The sequence below is a fragment of the Carya illinoinensis genome, chromosome 1 (genome assembly GCF_018687715.1).
Source record: "Carya illinoinensis cultivar Pawnee chromosome 1, C.illinoinensisPawnee_v1, whole genome shotgun sequence".
Classification (NCBI taxonomy): domain Eukaryota; kingdom Viridiplantae; phylum Streptophyta; class Magnoliopsida; order Fagales; family Juglandaceae; genus Carya; species Carya illinoinensis.
In genome coordinates, this window is record NC_056752.1 from 38303627 (window position 1) to 38324427 (window position 20801).

The 20801-nt window shown below is 38.1% G+C and overlaps 2 protein-coding genes and 1 pseudogene across 2 annotated transcripts; 1 reads left to right on the forward strand and 2 right to left on the reverse strand.

Moving 5' to 3' along the window:
- The first annotated feature begins 549 nt into the window (after positions 1–549).
- LOC122296764 lies at positions 550–11689 on the forward strand (annotated as a pseudogene).
- A 1269-nt stretch (positions 11690–12958) lies between these two features.
- On the reverse strand, positions 12959–15507 carry LOC122302586 (peroxidase 40-like). The gene is made up of 5 exons (XM_043113910.1): positions 15356–15507; positions 14149–14360; positions 13845–14036; positions 13569–13734; positions 12959–13480 (listed from the first exon to the last, which is right to left on the reverse strand). The coding sequence occupies exons 1-5, from the start codon at positions 15450–15452 to the stop codon at positions 13080–13082; spliced, it is 1068 nt and encodes a 355-aa protein (XP_042969844.1). The 5' UTR covers positions 15453–15507; the 3' UTR covers positions 12959–13079.
- A 3206-nt stretch (positions 15508–18713) lies between these two features.
- On the reverse strand, positions 18714–20520 carry LOC122317817 (probable WRKY transcription factor 48). The gene is made up of 3 exons (XM_043134853.1): positions 19903–20520; positions 19490–19633; positions 18714–19351 (listed from the first exon to the last, which is right to left on the reverse strand). Exons 1-3 carry the CDS (start codon positions 20355–20357, stop codon positions 18946–18948), a joined length of 1005 nt encoding a protein of 334 aa, XP_042990787.1. The 5' UTR covers positions 20358–20520; the 3' UTR covers positions 18714–18945.
- Between the last annotated feature and the right edge of the window lie 281 nt (positions 20521–20801).

Sequence of the window (20801 nt, forward strand, 5' to 3'; positions counted from 1 at the left end):
TTAATATTATTATTATTTTTAGATTTGAAAAAATTGAATTATTTTTATATTTTATATAAAGTTTAAAAAAATTATAATAATAGAATAAAATAAAATAAAATAAAATAAAATGAGATAAACACTTTATACAAACGGGCCTTAATTGAAACCAAGCAAAAGAAGGAAGAATGCTTAATAATGATATATGACGCTTCTGAAGCTAAAGCCCGTTGCCCCATTTTGCTGAAGGACGGTGCTACAGGCACCGCTGGTGGCTCCCGCTGGGAGTCACCGTTAGGCAAAAAAAATGTTTTGTCTTTTTGATTTTTTTTTTAAAATTTTTTTTTTAATACTTTTAAACATTTTAAAAAAATATAAAAAAATTATAATAATATTATAAAAAAATTACTTAATCATTAAGAAAAAAAAAAATTAAAAAAAAAAATAAAATAGGGCCAGCGGTGGCCCCCAGCGGGAGCCACCAGCGGTGGCCCTATCATTTTCCTTTGCTGAAAGATATGGTAGGCCCGTAACTGAAAAAAACTCGGTTAGTTCGCGTGAGAAGCCTAACACGACTGCACCCACTCGCCCAGGAACTCTCTCTCTAGTCTCTCTTTCTCGCTTTGCTTCTCGCGGAGCTGGACTTCAGGCTCACTCGTCAACGTCCACGCTCTTCCAAATCCTAGGTTTCGGGTTTCTACACCAAATTCTTCAAGCTGGATAGGCACCGAGGAGATCGCTACAACAGTAACAAACATAGCCACCACCAAGACTCAACACTCCCACTCCAACCATCACTCTAGAGGTCCCTCTCGCTTCTCCGATGCGTCTCCTGAGAACTTGAACCAGCACAACCGCCATATAAAAAATGAAAGGGGTTGCATTGATTTCGTACTCATAAATGCAAACCTATGCTCAAAAGTGGAATAAAAAATAATTGTTTGGATGCTTTTCTCTTCATAATATTAAGAATCTGTGGGTTCTACTACTTATTTACAGGAAAACCTTTTGCATTGATCAGCTTTGACCAGTGGCCCATATCGGTAATTGAGTGGTTGAACTCATAGTTCATTCCTTTGGCACGCTGTTAATTAAGCGGTTAAACTCATGGGCCATTTGTTGCAGAGTGGTAATGCTTGTGAGGTTGTGCATTGTGATACCAGAGTATAGTCAAGTGAATATTTTGATTTGGTTGTTGGGTTTCATCAAGGTTATTTGTATTCGTTAGATGCTGAGGATTTGCGGCATTTAGTTTTCTTGGAATGTTGCATGGTTGCCTTTCTATTTTGGGTTCTACTGAGACCCGAGGGTTAACATGAAGCTTTTGGTTTCTTTGTGGGTTGATATCTCTCTACTTCCATGTACGTGGCTGTTTATGTATCTTGAAGCACTCATTTGTGAGTATTGCGGTTGTTGACAGAGTTCGCAGTGGGCCTCATTAATTTTTTATTTTTATTTTTTAAATTTATTTATTTATTTTTGTTATTTTTTCTGATCAGTAAGTCGGGCCTCAATTAATAGCCTGACACCATTGGCTTATATCTTGTGCATCCAAAACTTTTTGATATCCTTGCGTGTAATTGCATAGATTTTCTGTGGTTTTGTTGTCAAATGTGGGGCTTATATTCATGCGTCAATGCGTGGAAGTAGCTTTCAGGCTTGCAAATTTTCAGTTTGTGCAGGCCAATGTTTTGATTGATGTTATTGAAAAAATAGAACGTCAATTGATTGGATGGAAGACTATTTATCCAGGGGTGTGTGGATTATAAAGTACCCTTTCCAGTAGTCCGACTTACCTGTTGTCATTATTCCCCATACCCACTGGTGTTGTTTGTTGTCTTGAGTAACTTTACCTGGATTTCTTGCTAGAAGATTTGGTGATGAATTTGAGTACCACCTTACCAAGTGGTCAAGGATTTGTATTCCTCTTTCATTGGGTAGCTTTGGATTAGAAATTAGTTTATTGTTCCACAAATCTCTTTTGGTAAGTGGTTATGGCCTTAAACCACGGAGAGCTGAATTGTGGAGATTGCTGGTTGAAGTCAAGCATGGTAGCCTGTCGTAAGGTTGGTGTTCAAACAAGCGTAAGCGGGTGATTGGGGGTGGGGGCATGGAAAAATATGAGAAAAGGGCAAGGAGATTTCTCTCATTGTCTTCGGTTTCAGGTGGGGGATGAGTCTAAGACCAGAAACTATCATGACATAAGGGTGTGGGACCAGACATTGAAGATGGCTTTCTCGATGTGTTGTTGCATCTCTCAATTATAAAAGGCGTCGATTGTAGAACTTTTGCAGGTCTCTGATAATAGATCTCAATGGAATGTTACCTTTATTAGAGCAGCACATGATCGAAAGCACTAATGATCTTATTGTAAAGAGGCATCGATTGCACATGATTGTTTGTCCTCTTTCACGCAAAAAAGGGAGTTGATAATATGTGCTGGATTCTTTCCAGAAGACAGATTTTTTCATCAAGTCTCTATCTCATGCACTCTTCCCTCAGGATGCCCTCCCTATTTATTGGAAGAATATTTAGAGAAATAAGGCATCATCAATGGAAGCATTCTTTGTTTGGTTGGCACGTCATGGAAGATCATAGTAGTTGATAACTTGAGGACAAGGAGTTTTGTAATAATGGACTATTATTGCATTGCAAGTGCAAAGGAGAAAGCATTGATCACCTTTTGATTCACTGCAAGGTGGCTATTGATTTATGGGTATCCATATTTTGCACATTCAAGATCTACTGGGTCATCATATGATAGGTGGACTTGATTGCTTGTTGGTGTAGTTCTATTAGCAGTTAGTAAGTTCTATTAGTAGTTACCCATAAAAAGGTAGTTAGTAGTCATAGCAACTTCAATGCTTCGAAGATGGCCCCCTTGTGTTTGATTTGGTATATTTGGCAGGAATGCATTGTTTGAACTTTTGTAGATTGCAGGAAGATGTGAATAGAATCAAGAGACCTTATGTTCAACTCTCTTTATATATGGATAGAGCCACAGAATAGTTTCTACACCTATAGGAATCTAGAATTTATTGAATTGTCTTCTTTTTCTTCAGTTTTATAGTTGGGAGTTCTTATTGCATAGTTCTGGAGTGCTTTTATCGCATCCCTTTATGCTTTGAATAAAACTTACTTGTAGAAAAAATGTTTTGGTTGATGGTATATTGCTCAAGCAAAATTATGTTTTGATTTGCACATTAGGCACTGTAATCTCATTGTTAGAATTCTTGGTGCTGTAGATATTTATTTGGTCTATTAGGAGTTTCAAATTTGGAAACTCATGTTGGGTCATTCAGGTTTGTGTTGGGTATTTGTATTCTGGTCATCAACGCGTCAACTCTAACCTGGCTCTAATAACTAAATGCCTCGTCCAGGTTTGAGCACCATTCAGATTCGTGTTGGGTCACTCATTTGTACACATGACACATTGATGATATCCATGAGATCAGGAATAGATTATAAATCTGGAATGTTCAAATTCTCAGGAATTAAATATAAAATACAGATGTTCCAATTGCCCAAGTAAAAAACTGTTAGAAATAATGATAATAATTGCATAATTAAAAATTCAACTGAACTTATTCTTTCAATTTGTAATTTTGTTCATCCTTGTTTGTATCTTAAAAGAAAAAAAAGTTGAAATTTGTCAAGTGTTTTATAAACATATGTATAAACAATAACATATCTCATTCAGTCTCTTAAGTATTTAATATAAGAAAAGGAAACTGAGCATATTAGCTCTTGAAGTCCTCATCAATGGAGGTGGCACAGACTGGAGTGAACTTTAATAATCCCCTTGCAGCCGTCAATGACAAAATGTCAAGATGAAGGTTCTATGAGCTTTTAGAGTTTTGATCTTTAGGGTTTCGATTTTGGAGGATCTTCAGTAACTGTAAAATTTTTTAAATCACTCAGTTATCATAACAGATGCTTGAAGTATTTTTATTATTTGCTTAATATTTATGGGCAAAACAAGTACAAGACATTTATTTATGGATCATTTAGACTTTTTGAGGGTCACAATGACGGTATTGTGGGGCTATACAAAATGGTGTATCCTGAAAAATGATGTGTCAAATAAATGGGTTAGTAAAGTCAATCCGTGTGTTGGGTTCCCTGGTCGTGTTGAAAATTGCTGACGCTAGTTTTAATGATGCAGAGGTGTTGTATGTTCCACTAGATGGCATAGCAATACTTCCGTGTACTTGGGTTGTGCCCCTTTGCGCTTTGAATAAATTTACATTACTTATAAAAAGTGTCTTGGTTGATGTTAATATTGTTCAAGCAAAGTTTTATATTGTTGATTTGCATATTGAGCACTGCAATCTCATTGTTAGAATTTTTGGCGTTGTGGATATCTGTTGCGTCTGTTAGGAATTTTGATGATGCATAGGTGCTATATGTCCCACTTGATGGCATAGCAATGCACTTTAATTGTGGGATAGTGGTGGAGCATTAGTCAATCTGGCTGTGATAATCCTTGAATAATTAATAGTTTTTTTCTTTTTGGTTCTTCTGTAGAAATATTCTGTATATGTATTGCTCATTGAATATGTTTGCTAGACTTAATAAGATAGAGGCGTTGAAGGAGCATAATTGGCTTAACCAAGAAGTAGGCCAGTGATACAACCAGGGATGCAGATTTTGTCCAAGTTTCAGATTCCAACTCCCAAGTGGCGACATAGCTAATTTTAAGCTGTCCCTTTAGGTGGCAATCCTTTAAAGATGTTTGCCTCTGGCATGTTTTTTTATAAGGTTGCTTATGAAGTGATTGTATTGTTGAGCATGTTGATTACACAGTTAACATATGTTACAGGTACATACTGCGCATATTATGCTCCACAATTGTTTATTTTCAATGGTTGGTGAATTGAGGCCCTTGTTGCCACTATTTTTCTGGATGCTTATTGACTTATCCCTCCCGAGATTATTATTTATGAGGTGCCTTGTTTGGTCCATTTTCACTCTCACTGACAGCCATTTCAATTACTCTGGCGTAAATGGATGTGGGCTGTCCTTTAGAGTACTCTTTACACTTTGCCATTTGACCTAAAGAATATGGATGTGAGAACTCTTATTTACATGTTGACTGCAGCCATAAAATTTTGTTGATTCACTAGGTTTTGATTAGATGCTAGCATGGTGGAGTTAAGGAAGGTGATTTATGGAAGTTGTTATGGGTAAAACTACTAGCAAGTGGCAGTCTTCACCAATAGTACATTTCTGTTATTAAGGCTGGTGTGAAAATTGGAATTTGATATCCCTACACTCTGGTGCATGTCAAACTCAGTGTTGAAATGGTCTGTTTGCTGATTACATGTAGTATTGGTTTGATGCATATGAGGATACATGATGCAACAAAGTTATAACCAGAGTTGATGGCTGAAAATTTACTCTTACCTACATTTGTTGCTTCTGTTTGTATCTCCCAGGAACTTATTATTTTGGGCGAGTTCTAAGGCTTGGCAAATCTGTGGGGCTTTGAAGACTGAAACCTTGTTTTATGTGCTTGTTATTAATGCTACTAATATCCTCTAGATTTCTTCTAGGACTGTGTGGATAAATCAACAAGGTTTCTGAGATGACTAATCATTAGTTTGAAGACTTGAGTCAAAAGATCAGAAACCCTTTTCATTTGCAAATCATTGACACTTTTGAGTTTTCGGAAGAAGCATAATGAATCTTAGCCACATTGTGGTTTTACAGTAATAGTCTTAGAAACATGGGTATCTGCTCTGCTTTGTGGCAGGGGCCCCTGCATTGCCTATTTGCATCACTGCTGTTTGCCATTGAAAGAAAGGAGAAAACAAAGAGTGTTGAATGATATCTTAGACACAATATATTACTCAATGGGATGGGGTTAAACCCCATTCTCTGTTGTTTTTTTTTTTTTTTTGGTTCTGTTTTTTGGTTCTGGACTACGTAAAATATCTGGCTTCTGTGTGGCCAATATCTGTTGTTGTGCATAAATCTTCTTGTCTTTTTCCATCATCATTTAGAGGAGTAGTGGACCTTTTTGATTCTTAAAGAGGGTTACGTGGCAGCCTATAAATTGCTGAAACGTGGAAGATGATTCCTACCTACCTCACATGGCGTACTTGGAGGGAAAAGTAGTTATAGAAATTTTGAGGATTTTTGCCTATTATCAATAAAACTCTTATTTACTGATCAAAAAAAGAAATTTTGAGGATTGCAAATGGATGCTGGAGGAGCTAAAAAATTTACCTTTTCAACACTCTTTTCATTTGGATAGCTTCTATAGATTGTAATGAGCTTAACTTTCATGATTTTTCTTGTATCTTTTTCTCTCTCTAGATAGGTGTCTCTCTTGTAGGAAGAAAAATTTGCACTTCAGTATTTTATGTGGGGTGGTATTGAGGATGCAGCCCTCCTTCCCCCACAGAATGCCTCCAGTACATGGTCCTTTCCCTCCGATTCTTACCATATGACTAAAGTATACATTGGATATGCTTGGGGAAAATTTTGTCCTGAAACTTGTTCTTTATGTAGTTGCATGTTTTTGTCTGAAAACCATCAAAATTTCCCATTTTTGAAGTAATTACTATTATGGTAGGTTCGGTCGAGTACAAATTGTTTGTTGGCTTGCTGAACAAATATGCTACAGAAAAGGAAGTTGAAGAAGTATGTTGATCCAATAGTTGAGCTGTCCTTTCTCTAAGATTAGTACTTTCTGTGCTTAATCTTTTCTCAGTTTGACGCCCAGAGAACTGCTTATTTTCCTTACAAAGTTTTTTACCATAATGAGCACCATATGTAGTTTAAATCTTCTCCTTAAGCGCATACAGTGCAAGTTTAATTGGGAGCTACTTGTGTTACCTAACTAATGATTGGTGTTCAACTTGTCAGATTTTTTTCAAGTATGGCAGAGTAGAAGATGTTTACCTCATGCGTGATGATATGAGGCAGAGTCATGGTGTGTACTCTGCTATTATAATCTTATAGGAACAAGATTATAATTGGAGCTGTAAGATTTGCTGAAGGCTTTCTGGCTTGCTTCTATAATATCCCTTATTATTAATTTTTTATGTACATGAAATAGACGTTTGCATCATTGTTAACTCTTGTTAAAGCATGTGCCAGATGCTTTTTATTTATTTATTTTGACAGAATTTTGGAATTAGATTAAAAACTGCAGGCATGATTGACTTCTGTTAATTTACTTTTGTGAGAAAGTGTGACATGGTTGATTTCAGTAGTCTATTTCATGTACACAAAAAAAGGGTAATCTATTTCATGCACTTCATAAATTAAATGTTACAGTCCCTCCTTAAAAGCACAGCCGAGAATGCTGTCTCTTTTTATTTAAGTGACATTCTAGGAAAAATATTTGTATTTCGTTATTTGTGGTGTTAACGCAGAACCAACTGATGGCGTTTATGCTTGATTGGTATGTTTTGAAGGATGTGGTTTTGTTAAATACTTTCACAGAGACATGGCAGTGGCAGCTATAAATGCTGATAATGGAATCTATACAATGAGAGTTAGTGCTTTTCCCTTATTCTAGCAACATTATTTTATGGATTTCATTTTAAAAGTTATTTATATACTATATTTTTTATCCTGCTTCTTAGGGTTGTGATTAACCATTAACTGTCCGATTTGCTGATCCTAAGGGGCCTAGGCCTGGAGATTCAAGGTCTTGAAATCTAAAACATTATCTTCAGTCAACTTTGTACCATTATGATCTTTTTTCTTTTGGTTTTTCTGGTGGGGGAGAGAAGATTTCATTTGGTGGAATTTTGCATCAGGGACCTGGCATCCTCAATGTTTTAAAGTTCAGGATCTGCTTAACTGTAACTTTTTGAGAAATCCTCCCTGTGTTGCTCACAGACAGAAATCACTACATTCAGTTTTTGACCCTTTTTTTGGATCTCATTTTCAGGGGTGGTCCTGCATTTGGGGGTCCTGGTGTAGATGCTCATTTTCAATTACCGGGGGCTAGGTACTTTAACCCTCCACTCCTCCACATGAATTCCTTATTCTTCCTATTACTCTGATAGAAAATATTTACTGTTAATGTCATATTGGTGACTGCAGATTCATATAGATCTTTTAGGTGTATTGCCTCTCTGAATTCAGGTGATACTGGGATAGATTGTTTACTGATTTTGAGTGACTAGTCAAGAAAAAAAAAAAAAGAGATCAACAATTAATGATTTGCTATTGCATGGGTAAAGGGTGCCTCAATGGCGGACATCTGTACACATGGCTCCATTCAATGGGAAGTAGAATGTATTAGCGCAGCACATGATTAGGAGTTGGATTTCTTTCCTTGTTGTATGCCACTTTGTACTTGATTAGCCTAAGATGGGGGTGAGAAGACTGGAGCGTTGGATCCCCTCTGAGAAAGACATATATGAGGTGAAATTGCTTCACTTCATGCTGATTACTCATGAAAGTTCTAACATTTAGACAATTTGAGGAGGTGACTAGTGTTATGCTAGGTTTGGTTCGCGGAATAAGCGCCCCCTAGTGTGGAGCAATTCCATAGTTTGGTTTGGGCTTTTTTACAAGGAATAACACCTGTTATAAAAAAATGTTCTAAAAAATTAGAGGAATAGCTATTCTTGGGGGTATGAGATGTATTTTTTATTTAAAATCAAACTTTAAAAATTTGTAAAAAACATATTTAAGTTTGGGAGGTGGCTGCCACCCACGATGGCCTTTGGGGGTGGTTTTTCCACCCCTGTGGGCTTGGGTGTGGTTGGACTACCCCCAAAATGGATTCCGGGGGTGGTTTGACCACCCTTGCCTTTGAGGGCCACCATGTAGGGATTTTCTTTTTGCTTTTAGTTTTTATTTTAAGGTTAAAAAAAATTGTTGCTTTGGGGAAAAAAAAATTTGGGGTTTGGATTTTTTAGGAATTTTTGTCCTATTCCGAGAGACCTTATATATAATCACCAAAATTTGAATCCTTTTTCTCTTGCTAACTAGGTGCATCTATGTATGCACCCTTTGTAGTTAGATTGCAGCTTAGTTCCCATTATAGAATTTCTTACTTACCAAAAAAATATATGCTCAAAAGCTCTTTGTTAAGCTATGGTCAGTATGTCTCTTAGAACTTTTGTACTTGTTAAAATACGATATCATTTTCTGCCTCATTACATTTAGGCATAAGCTATATTTCCAGTATTGGAATCAGTCTATCAGTCAGAGCTGAAGTTATGTGCTTGGCCAGTCTGTTACTGCATTTGAGTTTTCTTGCGGTTTTCTCCCCACTAGCTTTACATAAGCTGAATGCCTAAACTTGAGAAACCAATGTTCCATAATTTACCTCTGATGTGAGTGTTACCTTAAGACTGGTGTGAGTGGCATTTAGCTTTCTATGTCTGTTCTGCAGTTAATCTGAAGCTTCTGTCTTTTTATTCCCAACATAGATTCTTTACATGGATAGTTTATTGATGGTGTTTTTCACGTTGTGTTCGCACTGTTGTTTCTTTGTATGCTCTTCTCTTACAGTTTATTCATCAAGTGCAATTCTTTCTGTATTATTTTTTATGGTGTAAACTTCTCAAATCCCAAAACAATAATGGTATTAAAAAATAAGATTTTAAACTTTCATCTAAAACTAAAAATTCTCATCTCACTCCCCAAACCTGCCCTCATAGGAAAAATTTCAGGCTGATTCTCTGAGTAGCATTGGTGGCCCTGCTGATGGTTCCCATTTGGGACAGGCAGTTACATCGCAACACGTATACGGAGAGAATGACGTTTGATTTCTTCATGGTGTACCTAGTACTTCCAAAACAAGTTGGTGATTCCATCCCTGGTTCTTTACAGAGTTTTAACCAGTCAATGCCGCAACTTCCACCTGTTAGCCAGCAAATATCATCACTCCAGAAGCCTATTCAGTCACCTCAGCACTTGCCACCTTCCCTTCAGTCGCACCCTCAGATTCCAGCATCCTACTCACAAATGCAGGCACCCCTTGCATCACTACAGCAGCTTGGTCAGTCACGACTTCATCGTTCTGCCGCTCAAACACCCTTCAGTTGAGAACTGCCATCTCAACAGTTACTTGGTTTGGGTGGACAGCCATCCAACCTCAGGTTCACCAGACTGCCACCTCTGCTACAGTACTCCCAACCCCTTTGGATGCTAACTTGCAACCTTATTCTGTCCCTACCGGTGCAAATCAACAGCAGCCTCCTGCTGCTGTGTTACAGCAACTGCTTCAGCCTCTTCAGCAGCTGCCTTCTCAGTTAGCTCAGATGCTGTCACAACAGATACAAACTCTTGACGCAGGCTTTCAGTCGTCCCAGCAAACGTTCTCCCAACTGCAACAACAGTTGCAGCTGATGCAACCATCAAATCAAGGTTTAACATCACAGCAGAGTTTTCTGGCTACTAAACAGCAGGTATTCAGGATTTAGAGGGTATGCTTTGGATAGGATGCTGGAATAATATCTGCAGTTGCTGACAACTACAACTTAAAATGTCATGAGGTTTAGTTGGAGCTACCATTTGATAATCTCACCGAAGTACTGCTTAAATGATAACTTGTTTGCCCTAATAATTCATTAATTGGATGAGAATCAGGGATGTGAAACATAGCATTTATTCTTATTGCCGACATTTTTGTAACAGGATGTATTCTATAAATGTGACCCACTTAGTGTATCTGGGTCCTTGACATGTCATTCAAATTGTAAACATCTGTCTGCATCTGAAGCCAGAATGTATTTCTATATCAATTTTGAGAGTTTATAATTTGTATTTATTCGCTGAAATCTATTTTTACAATGTTCTGTTGGTTAATTGTTTTGTCGAGCTGAACAATTATATGCTGAGAATGCCATTTGATGCTGCAGTCTCAATCGGCGGGGATTGTACCACAGATAGTTGCCAGCACCATTGGTAGACTACACTGGTTGCTGATGTGCCTTCATCCAATCTGCTGCTCCTTTAATTTCCCAGGCTGTGGCTCCAGTAAAATGTAATTGGCAGAGCACACCTCTCCTGATGGTGTGCTCTGTATAAGATTTGCCTTATAGTGTAACTGGTGACAGCCAGTTGAGTTGTATAAGATTTGCCTCATTGTTGGGATTTGTCCACAATTTATGGGAGTAATGTCTTTTTAAATGGACCTGTAGTAGGAGAAACCTGAAGATTTGACAGTTAGAACATCAGCATCAACAAAAACCATTAGCTCAGCAACATCAAGCCCATTCCCACCCTCACGTTCCATATGCCCAGCAAGTTTGACAAACACAACGGGTCGAGCGGCCAGCTCAGCTTCACACAATCCTCCACAACCACCAGCAGTTACTGCAGCCCACTTTGTCATCATTGGTCAGTGTCTTTAATCTTGTCAATTCAAAATTATTACATATTCTTTTGCTCACTGTATAACTTGGTCTAGTGCCAGGCTTCTGGAGTTACAGGGCACCAAAATGTTCAGATAAATTTTATTTTTGCGGGAAGATCTTACTTTCTATCATAATGCCTTATTTAGAGCTGGACCTTGCAAAAAGGTTATATTATACTGAGGAAGATTGTTCTGGTGTATTGCACTATTTGGAGAACAGAGTTTGTACAACTTTTAGTCAAGACTTGAATAATTTGTTTTAGGAAATGGGTCGGCAATGTATATTAAGCGCACTCTTGATTTGATACACTAATTCTACATTCAAGTAGCTTTCTATATTGTGTTCAATATAAATCTGTTGTGTTCTTTTTGCAATCGTTGTCTTTTTAGGACCCTGGTTATACACAATTACAATTTACAGGAAATAGCTGGTTCAGTTCGTGGTCCTACATGCTTCCAACAGGTGTCTGTTGTTGACGTGTTGATGTGCTGAGATTTCTCTCCATGGGCGATAATCTAATTCCAATTGTCTGCATCTTCTCATGTAGGGCCTTCAGGCTTCTCAGGAGTGGATGTGGGAGAATAACTGAGCAGGTTCTAATTATTTCCTGGTTTTAATTGTCTGCTATTGCTCTGGGAATTAGCTATCTATGATTCTATATGGAAAGCTTCGAATCCATCTGCCCTCCAGCTTCCATTTTCTTTTCTCGATTGTAATAGCATCTCTGGTAACTAAGTAGATAGAGAAGATGACAGAGGGACTGTGATTTCACTTTTCATTCTTTTTCCATCTTTCGGATAGAAGCAGAAGCAACCACCTTTTACTTGAGTACCACATTTCCCATCCAAATGTGATTTAAGATGCCCATGGCTTTATCGAGCGATAAAAGTACCGTTAGATTATCACCGATAAAAAGAGATACTGTAAGATCATCTAGATTTTTATTTTTTTTGGGAGAGAGAAGGGGGGGGGGGGGGGGGGGGGGGGGGGGGGATGAGTTGGAGATCTACAGTTAGTTTCGCATGCTTAGGCAAATTTTATCCTATATTCTTTACTTGTGAAGACTGGATGATTTTTTATGCAATCAACGTTCTTTATATTTTATTGTTGAAAATCTTCATCTACGGGAACTTGAGGTCGCTGAGCAGAAATTGGAACTAAAGATGGCACTTGAGCACTAGCCACTAGGACTATACTGAGCTAAAGAATTGGTGTGAGGCTCACTCAAAGGCTAAGGAAGGCAAAATTTCCAAGCTCAATTGCTAAATATATAGAATGTTTGATGGTAACAGCTATTTGAGTCTTGAGTTCTCTACCCTCCATGGCGAGGTTTTACCATCTAGCAGGAATCAGCTGAGTGATTAAGCTCGTGTGCCATTAATTCATGGGGGGTAAGGGCTTGCCCTAACCAAGTATTAGAATGTTAATTCTTGTATAACATAATTTATTGGCATAATCATCTTCAGTTCACATCTTGTTTACGATGTATACAAGATCTGTGAACCCAAACTAGAGTTCATCGTAACGACAATTGATGCGCATCGGGTTCGAGAGCAGTTCTGACCAAGAAAAGGAAGGATTTCAAACCAATATAATCAAGTTGGGTTGATTACCTCCTTGATATATTGTAAGGAAACGACACATAATTACTATTTATATTTTTCATTAATATTTTCGTAAATAACTATATTAAGCATCCTATTGCATATAGCATGGATATGCCATGACTCCTCTATATGAGGCTAGCTTCTTCAATAGGCTAAATTAATTAATACTTCGACAGTTCCTTCGAATCTCACCATTTGACCCTGTTAGTTCCCCCAATCTTCCCATTTTCAACATAGAAAGTTTGAAGTCCTCAAAGAATACAAATGGATCCTCTGCGTAGGTTTCGACTATTTTGCGGGTTTGCTCATTGCCACTAACAAGAACCTGGTCTGATGGAAGCAATCCCTCTCCAGATAGAAGATTAACGTAGTACTGGTTGTCGAATGTTGCCGGGGTCACCAGGTCAAGATGTGCTAATGTCGTACTACTGTCTGATCCTGAGCATAGCTGTTGGAGTGAGGCAGCGAAATCAAGGTTAATATCAGCGCCATTTTGGTTGGTTCCTTGCAGTCGAGTGCTGAATGTTGAGCATCGGGCTTTGCCAATTGTGTGCGCACCTACCAAAAGGTAAATGGTCGTGTTTCTTGGTAAACAAGTACTTCTAAATTCTTAAGAAATACGATCCAGTTCAAAGCAAGCGATTACCGGAGAGGGCAACCATGTCATTGAGCGAAAGGCCAACGTTCTGGAACGTGGCCACAAGGGTTGAAACAGTGGAGTTTGGGCCTGGGATGTTGTTGTTTGCTGCTTCTTTGCTTGCACTCAAGCTGTCCCGCCTTCCCATTTGGACTTCCCAAGCGGGTCCGCCAGACTGCATGCAAGAAAATCGGAAGTCAAAATTACCCCAAGCCCATCATGCAATTTAATACGAAAAGCACATCTCATTCAGCACAAAATCATCAAAGGTGGTTGAGTACATACCAGAACAACAGAGTCTCTGGCAACAGTTGCTAAAATGTCAGCACAAGAAATGGTTTGAGGACATACAGATTCAAGTTCAGACTTAATGGCGTCTATTACTTCAAACCCCCTAAGAGAATTCAAGTTAGGACCTGCAGTTTTTTCTCCAACGAAGTTCTCTGTGTCATCTAGCAAAATCGAAGCATCACACCCCTGCAAAACTCTTAGCATGCATTATGTCCTGATCTAGTGTTACACTACTTCTAAATAAGGCAAAAAAAAAAAAAAAAAAAAACATCGGTGAATTAAATAAAATATGACTTACATTGACAAAACAGTCATGGAAATGGAGACGAAGCAGTGAGGCCGCCATTCTTGGGTCGTTGGAGACTGCCTTTTCGACCCAGGAGAAGATAATGGCCTCGGCCTCTGGGCAGATGTCTTGGAATATGCCAAAACCTAAAGACACTCCACCGCATGCTTCGTTCAAGGTGTCGTTCGGCGTGCTTCCAAATGCAGTTGCAAGCTTAAGAATCACTACACATAAAACCAAGTACGTTGCCATGTTATGAGCCTATACAGCAGAAACTTTTAATGCCAGATCAGGAAAATATATTGATAACAGGTGGGGATGAGTGTTGGGTAGTGAAAGATGCTTATATATATAGAGATTGCTTGGGAGTGTTTGGTAACAATGCGACTACCGGGTCGACAGTGTGTGTGTGTGTGTGTGTGTGAGAGAGAGAGAGAGAGAGAGAGAGAAATCGGTTAGCTCCATGTACAAAGGTGGGTTGATCAACTTAAGAAGACATAGTCAAGCATGAGAAAAGGTCAGTGTATGATGAGCATATGCACGTAGACAGCACCTAACGCCGTGTGTACGTACGCTTCAATCTTCATGCTTTCTGGTTTCGATCTCTTTTTCCATAGTACTTAGAATCTCGATCTTACATTGATTAACTAATGTTAATTCCTAGTCTGCGTTGAGACATAGAGTGGTTGCTGCTGTTAAGGAAATAAATTTAGACGTCGGAGTCCTTTTTATACTTTTGAGATTAGAAGTGCTACGTACGTACGCGTGGTAATTTCTTATAGGGTTGCTGAGTTTCATATGAAATAACTATTAATTATTCCGTTTGTTTGTTTTATTCAGACCATGCACAAAATGCATCCAATCGTTTTGTACGATGCATCAATAATATGAATCATTGCATTCCAATTAATCCTCTTCATCGATGAGAATTTTCTTTTCTTTTTGTCTTCAATCTTCATTCTGTTCTAAGAATTTCCATAAAAACTTTGCACTAAAAAGATTCACGTTAAAGATGTTCACAATTCAACAGAAGTTTTGTCAGTAGGTACCTAGTCTTTGATTTTCCCTATAAATTTTTCTCTCCTCTGGCCACTTTGGGCCATTAATCAGGGTATGGCATAGACCAATAGAAAATTATCATAATCAGAAAATCTGCTCTAAAACAAGCTTAAAATTTTTCCAAGAGTAAATAATTAAAAGGGAGCCAAATGATCGTTACCGGCCGGGCTGTGAACCTGCAGCTGGGACATGCTGCATAAACTCATGGGATCGACAATTTGATCTGTATGCAGCAATGTCATGTAATCACTGATCATCTGTCATTTCATCAAGCAACTCCAAGCCATGCATGTTTTAGTATATGAGATCAAATGTTGCTGTTGGGCACATGAGGTGATAAGAAAATCCATAATTAATTGGTTTGTATTTTAAGACTGACATGCATGCTGGAGAAGCATCGTATAGATAAACCGCCCCCACATAACCCTAATTTGGGGGAAAAGCCCCCCATCCACTATGTACAGTGCATGGCATTAACAAACCGTGTGTACGTGTAAGGTGGCCGTATCTATCAATTATATATTAATCTATACACTATATAGATTTGTTTTTATATACGAAGCGATCTATATATTATTATAATTATTAAATGATCATCATAACTAGTACTAGTGTTATCGTCGAATCTCCATTTATATTATTATCGAATAAAAATTAAATCATTAATTTATATACATAATTAGCTAAATTAGGAACTTAATTATTTGAAAAATAATATATTTAGTTAATTACTTACCAATTCTTATTTAAACCCAGTATTAATATTTTAGTTTTCCTAGCTAGCGGGTGGTCATGATCTTTTGTTTTCTTAACTTATGTCATTTTACTTTTAACACAGTATATAAAATAAAAGTGTTATAGTAATAAAAGTAAACTTACAAACTGACGTGATTTTATCTGATACGCTAGTAAACTTATTTTATAATAAAAATAACTTTACAATTGATAATGTGCCATATTAAACACGCCAGTTTATAAGTTTGTTTTGTGTCGAAATATCTATGACTAAGCATTTCTCTTCTTGATCCCTCTCTTCACAAAAACAAGGCACGCAAAGTTTCTCCATAGCAACGCAAAATAGTAAAGGGTCGATAGAAAATCAAAGTTGCTCACGTAAACTTTTAGAGATCAAAATTCTAACATTAAAACTCTTTTAAATATTCTATTTGTTGTATAATGCTTTAAAGTATGCTAACTTAATCACAAAGTATGTTTCATAAAATAAATTTAATTATTCTTACACATCATATACATATATATCATGTGTGTGTATGTATGTATGTATGTATTATATATGCATATTTGTGAGCCAAACTGTTACTGAAATGGACCTATTTATTAAATATTCGGCAATCACGGATCATGGAGAAAGCATCTGTTTCTACGGATGATCACGATATATTATATGTCATTCTTCTGTATTCCACAAATATTGTTACTTGTTTAATGATTTATGGTCACGGAATCATTATTCTTTATACGAGCGAAAAGCAGATAGACCTGAAATTTGGGTGCTTCACGACAAGAGATCATCTGCTTTTTCATATTTAAGATAGGAATTTCTCCCACAATTAGATAAAATATTTTTACAAAATATTCTCCGAAAATGCAAAATACAGCTAATTATAGGGGTCGTATTATATACAGATAGAATTATTATATATGTATCTGGAAAAAATTCTGAAACGAGAATTTCTAACTTTTCCAAGTGGACAAAGTTAGTTTTGATCTTGTTGGAGTATATATATATAATTACATCGATCCTTCTTCATCCAAGCCCAATCAGACATGGCCTTGTGGAAATAATGGGAGCTAACTGGGTATGCATGCCCACGTTGCAGTACCTTTATGGACCCAAATCTCTTGCTGTTTGAATATAAGTTTACACGCTTTAAGTCTGCTAAAGACTACAACACCGCCCCCGATAAGTTTTTCTTTATGTTCTTAAAGCATCTAGTTGTCTGGCTGGCACTTCAGTACTTTGAAAGGTTGGTGTATTTTGCAATTTGAAACGAAAAGCTAAATTAGTGGCTGCAAAGCCGGGAATACAAAAAAATGCCATCTTCTTTTCTGAAAAAACACGAGGGATGCTTTTTGATTTACATGTACAGAATATTCATCTGCAGATCAGTACTGTAGAATTAATGGAGGAGAAATATAAAAAGCTAGCTAGCTTGATCTTGCAATTGCATCATATATGGCAGGCTTTTAATTATCATGTTACTGCATTCATGTACTTTTATTGACCTTTTTCGTCTGAAATAGCTCCATTCATATTAGATCTATCAGTAGCTTGTATAAGAAACTGATGATCTCATATAATTTTCTAGCACAGTATCTTTCCTGTGTATATATGCTAGCTGGTATTTTATGCTACCATATAATATGCCTTTAATCATGGGATGGCTTCCCTATTGAAATTATTTTTTCCTTTACAGTTGGAATGCGTGCCACATAATTTATAATTATCTGCTGATCGGTCGATTATATAGTAAAAAGCATATTTAATATGGTACAAATTGTCAACAAATACACTGCTTTTCAGTCATATCTGAAAGGGTGTTTTAAATTTACGTAATGTCCAAAGGAATAGCTATTAGCCACCAAAAAATTAACAAAGATCCAAGCAATCTTTTCTCGATCATGTCCTGGCTTTTAGGTAATTCAGACAAGCTGTAATTTAAACATGATAACGTACTGTACCTCGATTGAGACCAAGTTATCTAGACGTGAATGCTAGATGCACCATATATATATCTGCATGAGTTCTAGTAGGAATTCAAAATTTAGACAAACATTTATTGAGGGAATCTTCGTACATACACACTTCTGCATATAATCATCAAAGTTTTAGACCATGCTACAGCCCAGATCAGCTAGAGCATGCAGTTCAATTGGTTTTTCACTTAGTTCTGCTCTAGCTAGGTAGCTTAGATAGAAAATTCCCGTTAAGTACTACGGTTACAATTAGCGTGGTCATTCAAGCAAGTAAATGATGGCACATTCTTAGCTATATTAAAGATTGTAATACGGACAAAGCGCATTAACAATCTCATCAATAGGTACGCAAACCAGTACCATATTTTCAACATTATTGTTGAACGAGCCATATATTTATGACACCAAGATATCTCTCACCATGATTTGAATTTAAAACCAAAACCCATTTCCTTTGAGGAGCTCACATCGCCAATATTCAATGGCTCAAGCTCCGTCTTGCACTTCCATGCATGCAGGTTCCAAGGCATGATTAACACCCTACACAAACTTTTCACGACAACCTCATCTTTAGGGTTCCCCACCCTTCACGAGAGAATGAGCGGGATCAAGTTCCCAAGTTCATTCTAGATTTCTCATTTTCCGACGAAGTCCTAAGGATTTGTGACAGAAAATGAAGTTTTCTCACCAACTTTAGAATGAGAAAAGAAAACTGACAAAACCCTAACCCTAAATATTCTGACAAAACTACCCTTTGATAAGCGCGCCCCAAAAGAAGGAGGAGGATGAGGAATTAAACAGGAGGGAAAAGATACAAATATATATCCATAATTGAATAATCTCCAAGTACAAAGAATTAAAAATAAAAAAAGAACCCAACCCAAAACGAGTCCCCCTAAGGCTAAAAGGCTAATCATTTTACACTGATAATCCAGAAGATCTATATGAAATGTCGAAGTGGGTTGTTCCCTAAGACAAAACTCATACGAGTCAGAGAATCACATACCATTAACAGATAAATTAACCATTAATCTACTCCTCTTTGGGCTCCTTTCGCATCTGCGACGGAACGATGTCCTGCAGAAGTCCATGGTCTCTAAGCAATGTTGCCGAGGATGTGCCAAAACGTCTCTCTTGAACAAAACGAGGAAACGAGGGATTCAAATTAGTAGTGTTAACATTCAAAGGCAGCTGTGAGCAATATATATAAGGATGTTGCTGTTGTTGATACTGAGGCTGTGGAACAACAAATGGTGAAGGCAAGCTGCTGTAGCCGGCGGCATCTGTCGTCGCTATTCCGATGCTTCCACGGGGTGTCACTGGACACGTATGCGTGTGCTGTCCTTCATAGGTCGTGACCACAATCGTAGAGTCATCACAGGAACGCTCCACTCGCTTCTTCACACCACACCCAGCAGTGGTGCAACGGTAATAGCTCCTGTACACAAAAATTCCGTGCTCGTCAAGAAAGTTAACAAAGCTAACTAGCCATGAAAGTCATTGCAACTGAATTGGTGCAAACTTATCTGAATCAATCGTAGGGGGACCAGATCAGGGGGAGGGTGATATTTAATACCTTGGATAAGGGCTATTTTTCACAGCTTTCTGGCCGTACTTCCTCCATCTGTACCCATCATCAAGGTGATCAACCTCGCTCTTTGTCATGAACGCAAATCTCGGTTCTCTTTGCCTTTTTTGGTTCTTCTTTTTGGGTTTCAACCTAAAACCCACATACACATGAAAAGACACTTTTCACTTTTTTGCTAAAATTAAAGGAAACAGCCACCCCCATGAAAGTCATGCTTAGTTTAAACACCACAAATGAAAACTCATTTACCAATCACTTTTCTCTTAGATTGCCTTATCACGCCCATTTTTTCATGTTTCGCCACAATCAGTACTATTACCAAAACATGACCGAGAGAGCAAAGCAGCTAGATTTAAAGAAAAGAAAGACTAAATAGTAGTCTGCCAATTAGAGAAGCTTACTGTTTCTTATTCTTTTCTTGGTCGTCCTGGTCTTCCTCTTCTCCACCAGCCTTATTTTGTCCCTCATTCGCTGCTTCATTGGAGGACGAAGAAATCGACGAAGAGTTCGGCGTCGCCGGAGTATTCACCACCTCGGACGACTCCGGAAAAGTCGAGGCCGGAGAGGGAAGCGGGTGTTGTTGTTCTTGTTGTTGATGTTGCTGTTGCGGCTGAGGCATCATCGGTGCGGAAAACCATTCGAATAAAGATGGGTCGTAGTCCGAGATGCCGGCCAGCATGTCCATGAAGCCTGAGGACGAACCCTTTTGATGATCTCCCTGATGATCACATGGCATGTCGAAGATGCTTGCTGGTAAAGCAAAACTGCTCGGAATCTCATCGGAAAATGTCGAATTTGCCATTAATGAATTCTCAGTCTTCATCTCTTGATCTTTCCTGTCCATGGACTCGATCATCAGCACATATTCTCCATTTGAGCCTGTCCTCCAAGGAGCTTGTTTTATTACGAACTCTTCTATCTGTCAGAGAGACCGAGAGAGAGAGAGAGAGGGAGAGATATCAAAGAGAGAGAGTGTGTGTGTTTGGTTTTTTGGGAGTGTGAATGAGGGGGATAGGCTATAGCTTGGGTTGGGACTTTGGAGAACAGGTTGGCTAAGACAGGTTTCCCACCTAGGACTTGACCGACATTTGCCCGTTACAATATGTACGGAGTATGTCGACGGGCCGGTTTCTGCATTAAATGCAGTGTGGACCGCCAACGTGGGTCCACATTGGCAAACGCGGCTCTTTGACTGGTTTTACCGGTTGCGTGTAGACAAGATTTTTGGCCTCCACGTGGGATGGAAAATAAAAAATAAAAGGCACTCCCTTTCCATCTGATTTTCTGCCCCTCTCTGGGA